This window comes from Ursus maritimus, unplaced genomic scaffold (assembly GCF_017311325.1).
Source record: "Ursus maritimus isolate PB19 unplaced genomic scaffold, ASM1731132v1 scaffold_26, whole genome shotgun sequence".
NCBI classification, from domain to species: Eukaryota; Metazoa; Chordata; class Mammalia; order Carnivora; family Ursidae; genus Ursus; species Ursus maritimus.
In genome coordinates this window covers 42,197,613-42,205,573 of record NW_024425119.1, presented here as the reverse complement: position 1 = coordinate 42,205,573, position 7,961 = coordinate 42,197,613, and the positions used below count along the sequence as shown (strand labels likewise).

Sequence of the window (7,961 nt, the reverse complement as noted above, 5' to 3'; positions counted from 1 at the left end):
CAAATAAAAGCTGAAATCCAACCCATACTCTGCCTGCCAAATAGTGTGGCCTGGCATTGCTGCAATTGCCAGAAATGTACTTTTTTATACAAAGGTATAAATATAGGTTAGAAATACACCTGAGATGATCCATTCCAGCACAGAGGAAATTTGAGGATCTCATTCTGACTTCTTTTCTCTTCCCCTTTCTTACCTTTTCCCCATTCAGGCTGTGTGAAGGTGTTGGAGCTGTGAATGTCTGTAAGTATCTTGAGCCCTGAAAAGGAAAATCTTCTGTTGGGCAACAAAAATTTTCTGGCTGTGAGTATATAGAAACACTGAGGGGAGCGTTTCCAATAATTCCCCCAGGAAAGGGGAGTAGGTTGGTCATTCAGCAGGAAAGGCTGAGGTTAGCTCACAGAAGAACTGGACAACATAAAGAGGGTTGGAGAGGGGAAAGAGTAACAGGTCACTTCAGGAAGAAACCTGAGCTGTCAAGCAGAGACCAGGAAAGAGGAAGGGACTTGCCCAAGATCACAAAGCAGAACTAGTCTCCGAACCCAGGGCTCCTGACTCTCAGGCTGAGGTTCCTTCCATGCTTTCAGAACTACAGCTGAAGGCCCTCTGTGTCCTTCCCTGGAGGCTTAGGCAGATCAGGGAGGACAAAGGAAGATGCCCGGATGGGGTGGCCACCAGCCAGACCTCCTGACTCTGCCCCTGTTTCTACAGGTGTCAGCAGCTCCCGGGGCGGGGTCGTCTGCGGGGACCTCTGCGTGTCGGGCTCCCGGCCGGTGACCGGCAGCGTCTGCAGCGCCCCCTGCAGCGGGAACCTGGCGGTGAGCACAGGAATGTGCGCGCCCTGCGGCCAGCTCACCACCACCTGCGGAGGGGGTTCCTGTGGCCTGGGGAGATGTTAGGCAGCCCCAAGAGAGAGCCAGAGAAGCCCCTTCTGCCTGCCAGACGCGCCACCGTCCCCACCTGCAGCTGAGAACAGCGGTGCCTCGGTAGTTCTGCCCCTCGTGTTCTGAGAATACACCACGCGGCTCAATCCCATCAGCCCCTCCTCCGCGCTTCTGGTCCTACCGGAAGCGGCTGCTGCCTGGGACTGGACCCGCCCCTTCCGCTGTGTTGGCCTCTGGCCCCTCCCACAGAGAAGGGCTCTCCTTCCCTGGAAGGAGCACCGCTGGATGCCTCCCCCGCCTCTCTGGTCTCTTGTCTCCTGTTTTCCCAATAAACTGGGGGACCCACTTTCTGTGCTGTGATGCCTTATTTTCTTGGAGTGAGCCCGTGTCCACCAACTGTTGAGCACCACAGCCCGGCGAGACGGCCCGAGGACTGGGGCAGTTGTGGCTGGTCTCAGCCTGGACACCTGCAGGGCCCGACCCCGAATAGTGCCTTCCTCCCCTGGCCAGGCGGCGCTGACCATGCTCACAGCACCCTGCGCCTGAGTCACGCCTGTCAGTCTGGGGTAGTCTGGGACTTAGTCCTCTGACTGGTTCTGAAGGGAACCAAAGGAGGTCATGGGGTCTTCTGGAAGGCAGTGAGTGTGTGTGTGTGTGTGTGTGTGTGTGTGTGTGTGATATTTTAGCCTCCTTCCCCCACACATACACCCCATTTTCTCGGCACACCTAACCTCTCACCCCTCCTGACCCCCCCCCACACACACACACACTCGCACCAGAGCACCAACTGTCAAAAGTGCCCACAGCCACCTCAGTCGGACCCCACCCCTTCCCATGCTCACTGCTGCCCGTCAAACAAGGGGAGATGAGACCCTTGACACCCACTTCTTGCTCATCCTTCCCACCTCCCATAGGCACACCTGGGACAGCCTCCTCGAAAGCCCCGGAGCTGGTAAGAGGGCACCATCTACCCACTTTCTCAGCTCCCCCACACACTCCTCATCCTCAGACACCTCCGAGCTTCAATCGCAAGGCTTGAAAGGCCTCCTCTGCCCCCTGTATGGCCTGAGCTCTCCTGTCCTCTGTTCAGGAAGAGTCTGGGCGTTCTCAGAAAGAAAAGCTGGAAAAGCCCCAACCCCATTCAGGAAGAACCAGGCCTGGAATAGCCCTCCTCAGGCCCCAGCCCTTCTGTGCAGTTGACTCCCTTCTCACTGACCCTATTCTTTTCTCCCTCTGCCCCAGCCCTATTCAGCCCCCATGCTGACCACCCATCCTCCAGGCCCTGCTCCTTCCCACCCATCTCCCCAAGCTGTCGTAGGAGCACCTGCTACCTTCCCTCACTCCCTTCTAGAATCTCTAGGGCCCTCTTGGCTCCTCACCCTCTCCCAAGCCCCCCAGCTCCCTGTGGCCCTCTCTCCCTCCCCATTCCTAAGCCCTGAGTCTCAGGCCTTCCACTGCCTTGTTCTGTCTAGTTCTGCCTTGTTCCAGATTCTCAGCTGCTCCCAGGCCGTCCTGCTCCCTGGCTCACATCCCTCACCCAGACAACCTTGCCCTTGAATGTTCAAGTGCCTCGGGTCCCTTCTCTCACCTCCCTGCACACACTGCCAGGGCAATGACATCAGTCTCTGGCCTTCAGTTACCACCACAGTTAATGGCCTTCCTGGTTAAAATCCTCCAACCACACTTTCGAGTCCTGGTGACTCTCCTGCTGCCTGACCTCACTCCCGAGCTTCAGAGCCTCTTGCCCCAGGTCCTACATGGCATCTCCACTTGGCCATCCTAGAGACTCCTCTAACCCAACAGACCTCCCAGCTGAGCTCACCATCCCAACTGTCTCCACCAGGGCCTCCTCTTTGTCCCCTGGCAAGATCATCAGCACAGTTGCTCAGACCCATGATCTCCCCACGACTGCACCCTCACCCTCAATACGAACTAACCCCCAAATGCTTTCCTTTTCTACCTCCTAAGTAACCCCCTAATCTGACTCTTTCCTCTCTCTCCACGGCCACCACACACATTGCAGCCACCACCACCTTGGCTGGAGCGCTGCTCTTCTCCCCTTCCAACCCACACAACACAGCAGCCAGAGGTTTTTATAAGACACAAATCTGACCTTTCAGCGGGTCCCCACTGCCCTCAGGATGAAGCCCAGACTCTTGAATGTAGCTTACCAGTCCCGTATATCTGACTCTGACTGGCCTCTGCCTCTCCCCACTCCCCACCACCCTTGCCATCCTTCCCACCCCTGGCTCAAGGTGCCCTGAACTCATATCCAATGAGGGCTGGCCCAGGGGCTCTGCAAGGGCCTTTCCCTCCTGACCTTCTTGGGCAGTGACTCTGAACTCTGCTCTGGAGTCGTCACACTCCCTGCCAGTCTTCAGAGGTCATCCAGGTGCCACCGAGGGATCCCAGGGAAACTCCATGCCTCTGGACATTATGCACCTTCCTTCCACCCTACCAGCTTGAGGCACCAGGCAGGACTGATGCTACATACTCTCCAACTCTTAGAGCCTCCTTTCCTGAGTCCCTGAGCCCCACCTGCTCGGCTATCACTGCCTCCTCTCCATTAATGAGAGGTGCAGCCACGAAGAGGTCTGGGCCTCGGTACTAGGAGTAAAGGAGAAGCATGGTTGGAGGATTCTTAACCAGGGCAAGCTGGTTACCTCCTGAAGGAAGTAATATTGGAGCTGAGGCCTAAAGGAAGCACAGGAGTTGACTTATTCAATCAACAAATAATTATTAAGCATCTGACATGGACCAAGTCCTGGTATACAAGCCTGGGTTCATATAAGTGATGGAAACAATCACAGATGCCTGTCCTCCAGGAACTTTATATCTTAGAGCAAAAAAGTAACCATAAATAAGGAGCTAACCAGGAGGAAGCAATGTGCTCCGGACAAGGGGAAGAGCATATGGCTTTCTTCACCCGTGGTCGGGTATTCCTCATTCCTACTTGCTTCCAGGCACTTCTCCCAGCATCCTGCAGAGGTAGATGGTCTGGGCCAATTCCAGGCTCCAAGGAGAGCCGCCTGCCTCCTCTCTGGAAGGTTCCCATTGACCGCGAGGAACGTGAGCTCTCTGGATGTCCGATCCCCATGGGCCGACAAGCCTGAGGCAAGGCCAGCTGTGGGAGTGGCCATACCCAGAGTAACAGTCCCTCCGCTTCTGCCCGGCCCTGCCCGGCAGCTGACTTAGTTATCACCCCCAAAACATGGAGAAATTGAGGTTCCCGAAGCTGAAAAGCTTTGACCACACACTTTCGGTGACCAAACCACAACAAGAACCCAAAATTCCAGACTTTCAACACCCAGTCTTCTTCTATCCCCCCCCCACCTCCTGCTATTTAGAGTTTCGGAATGCCGGGCTATTACGATACCACGGTCATAGAAATAACAACAATAATAATAGCAGTTTTTGAGGATCGAGTATGTGTCACACTTAAAACTTTTATCTGTATGGTCTCATTTAATGCTTCTGTGGTAGCTCTCTGCAGAAGTGGCCCCCAGCTATTCCTCTCTGCGCGCCACTCCTCACCTCTGAGATGGAGTCTATTTCCCCTCCCCTGGGTCTGGGCTGGCCCTGCAACTGCTTTGACCAATAGAATGTGGTAGAAGTGACATTGTGGGGCTTCTGCACCCCGACCTTAAGAGGACTGGCAGCACATGAGGCTCCTGGCCATAGCCCAGCTGAGCTCTCAGCCAGTGGCCAACACCAAATGTCCACCACGGCAGCAAAGCCATTCTGGACGTCCCGGAGCCCCAACCAATAATATGAAGCAGAAGACTCATCCAGCCAAACTACATAATCATGAAAATAGTGCTGGTTTAAGCCACTAAGTCTTGGGCTAATGTTTGTACGGCAACAGATAAGTGAAGAAATCAGTACCTGGAAGTAGGCACTACTGTAAGCAAACAGAGTTACTGTTTCTCCCTAATCAGCTATTGTGTCTATGCAGACCTTACTGACAAATTCACTAGCTGTCTCTGCAGAAGCTTGGACTCAAGGTCAACTGATACAGTTCCAGCCTGGGAACAAAGCAGGGCCCTGCCTTCCTTACGGGAGACAAGGAGCCCATCCAGTATGTCCTGGCTTTCAGAGCAAGCCCATAGACCCTGAGATAACCTCTTAACGTGTAGTGACAGGGCCTGAATTTTGCCTCCTTTGGATATTAAGTGTCCGCCCCAAAGTGAATGTGGTATGTTTGTTACAAATACGTTTGTCCGGTGCACATGCACCATCTGTTTTCGTGTCTACTCCTTAAGTTTCCCCACCCCTTCCATTAGGATGTATTTAATCTCAACTTCTACAATTGTAAGCTAACTTATTCTCTCCCCCTTGGAAGAGGTGAATTGGAGGCTTGCCATCCTGTCTCCTCTTCACGAGCAGCTTTCCGTAACAGCATAGAGGACAGAATTCCAGCAAGTTCAAAAGGGTGGACTTCCAGCAAGTTCTGCCAGTATAGCACCACTATGTACTATGAGTCTTCAACAAGATCTGGACCTTGGCCACAGGGCACCCCCTTCCATGGATGTACTCTCTCAGACCTAAGAGTAGGGGCTGCCACTTCTACCTGCAGCTCCTGTATGCTTTAGATTTCTTGCTTTTTACTAGTCAATATCTCATTACGCTAATCCCCTGTTATAGTTAATGATTCTTTATATTAAACTTTATCTGTTCACATAGTTGTCTCCTGATTAAACCCTTACTGGTACGCCCTGATCAACAGCTCTAGCTGGGCTCCCAGCCATGTGAAACGAGACTGTTTTGGACCTCACTGACATCCTAGCGCCCCAGACAACATCGCATAAAGTAGAGGAACTGACCGTAAGCCCACAGAATCACGAGCAATGGGAAAACGGGTTTCCCTGCTATCCGAACGCAGAGCGTTCCTATGAAACATTTCATAAGGGGATATGACATTAAGTGAAGAAGTGTTTACCATTAATTTATATGGAAAAATTTTGTGAGCATCCCAGACCCAAAAAATAGCCCCTCTTAGGCTTTTCTGCTATGTTAGGTCACATTTGCTTAGAGCGCACAAAATAAATCGAGATATAGCCCAGATGCCCACAGACACGGTTCAAAGCTCTGGCATTGAGGTTGAGATGCTGAGTGTAGTTCCCAGGGAAGGAGCTTGGGGGCGCCACTCTCACTGCGGGGTTGTACATTGCCTCTGTAACAGCTGGTTGCAAAACAGATGCTGAATGCTCTATTTGCTTTTCACCTCTTTTTGTAAAAGGGAAAATCCTCTCTGTATTTCTTTCAATCAGTGAAAACAGGTACTATGTTTATGTCTTTGGTAGAAGGGAAGTGGTGTAATGCATACTTACAAAAAGCAGAGGATACCTGTATTATTTTAAGCCTCTAAATTTTGCAGTGGTTTGTTACAAGCAATAAATCTCTGACTACAACCTATTAGGTGTTGTTATTCCATTTACAGATAAAAAAGCTAAAGCCAAAGGAAGATTAGTGACTTACCCCATTACAGAGGAAGTAAACAGCTGAACCAGCATTCAACCATAGGTTTGTATTCACAACACCCTTTTAAATACGTAATCTCACTTAGGAAGCCAGAAGGGACCTTAGGAATGTTATCCAACCTCCTTCACTCTATAGCCAAAGAAACTGAAGCTCAGACCATGGAGGGAGTTTGCCCTAAGTCACACATCTGGGAAATGGGAGGGTCAGACTCTGAATGAGAAGCCTACTCCTGACTGTAAGCCCAATGCCCTTCCTCTCCCCCATATTGCTTGTCTCACACTCCTTCCTTCCATTCTCATCTTCACACCTTTCCTCATGCTCCTTCCCCTNCAGGAATGCCCCTGAGGGGCAAAATCACCCTGGTCCCGAATGCTTACAGGATATTTGGTCTTTTCTAGAGACATCTCTGGTTGTCACAACTGGTGGCAGGGGAGTGCTCCTGGCATTTGGTGGGCAAAGGCCAGTGACGCAGCTAAGCATCGTGCAATGCAGGATAGCCCCCAACAAAGAATGTTCCAGCCCAAAATGTCAATACTGTCGAAGCTCAGACTCCTTGGTCTAGAGAAATCCACGACCACACAAGATCCCCTGCATCCATGCGTCCTCTTTTGTGTTCCCAGGGCTGAGGTTGCTCAAGGCCGGAGGGACACCTACTGCAGTGGTCATAACTACTGCAGGGGTCGTGAGGAAATCTCTGACAGGGAGCTCCTATCACAGGATGGCCCCGGCATTTTCAAGACTCTGAGGCACCAGAGTTTGATAAGCTACAATTAGTTTATTGGAAACACAGAGTGAAACAAAGGCAAAGAAACAGACTGGCAGTTGAGTCATGGGCTTTGCCGAAGCCTCTGCAGGCAGCCTGGAAGGAGATGCTCTTCCCTCCCAAGGCTTATGTCCCTCAGAGTTTCAGGAAAGCCACCATCAGTGTTCCCCACCTCCATTCCACAGGTACAAGCACACTGGCGGATTCCTAGGAAGTGCAGACAGGGGGATTCTGGGGCCCGTCCTGTCCCTGCAAGCTGGGGTGGAAGGGTCAGACAGGACGCAGGAATCCAGCGGGGAAAAAACAGAAGGCAGAAGAAAGGATGAATCCTGAAGACAACAAAGCCACTACAAGGAAAGGTTAGGGAGAGAGGCCAAGGTGCCGCCCCAACCTCCCCAGGGCTCAGGGCGCCTGGGGGGATGGCACGCTGAGGGAGCAGGTAGGGAGGACGCGCAGCGTGCGCACATCTGGCCACCGGGCTCTCGGGGGCCGGCAGCTGACGGTCGTGGGGCGGCGGCGGCGGCGGGGCGTTCGGGATGCGGGAGGTCCTGGCCGGAGGGTGACGCGGATGCGCGCTGGCGGCGGCGGCGGCCGCCTAGCACTTCCTACAGCTCACGCTGCAGGCGCTGGCCCCCGAGCACGGGGCGCACGAGCTGGTGCCCACCACCAAGTTGCCGCTGCAGGGGGCGCTGCAGACTCTGCTGGTGACAGCAGGGGCAGCACCGGAGGCGCAGAGATCGCCACAGACGACGCCACCGCGGGAGCTGCTGACGCCTGAATGGGGGACAGAGCACATCAGGCACGGCCACCGCAGGAGGCTCGGGGGGGGGGGGGGG

The 7,961-nt window shown here is 53.3% G+C and overlaps 1 protein-coding gene and 1 long non-coding RNA gene across 2 annotated transcripts in view; one reads left to right on the top strand and one right to left on the bottom strand.

Moving 5' to 3' along the window:
- Window positions 1-16: 16 nt before the first annotated feature.
- On the top strand, window positions 17-1,225 carry LOC121105430. Its single transcript, XR_005837952.1, has 2 exons — window positions 17-240; window positions 709-1,225. It is a non-coding gene; the product is annotated as an uncharacterized LOC121105430 (long non-coding RNA).
- Window positions 1,226-7,123: 5,898 nt separating this feature from the next.
- LOC103675648 (keratin, type II cuticular Hb6) overlaps window positions 7,124-7,961 on the bottom strand; it is a 7,336-nt gene continuing 6,498 nt past the window's right edge. The window contains exon 9 of the mRNA XM_040642503.1: window positions 7,124-7,899. Coding sequence (XP_040498437.1) covers window positions 7,721-7,899 — 179 coding nt within the window. The 3' untranslated portion in view covers window positions 7,124-7,720. The remainder of the gene's footprint in view (window positions 7,900-7,961) is intronic.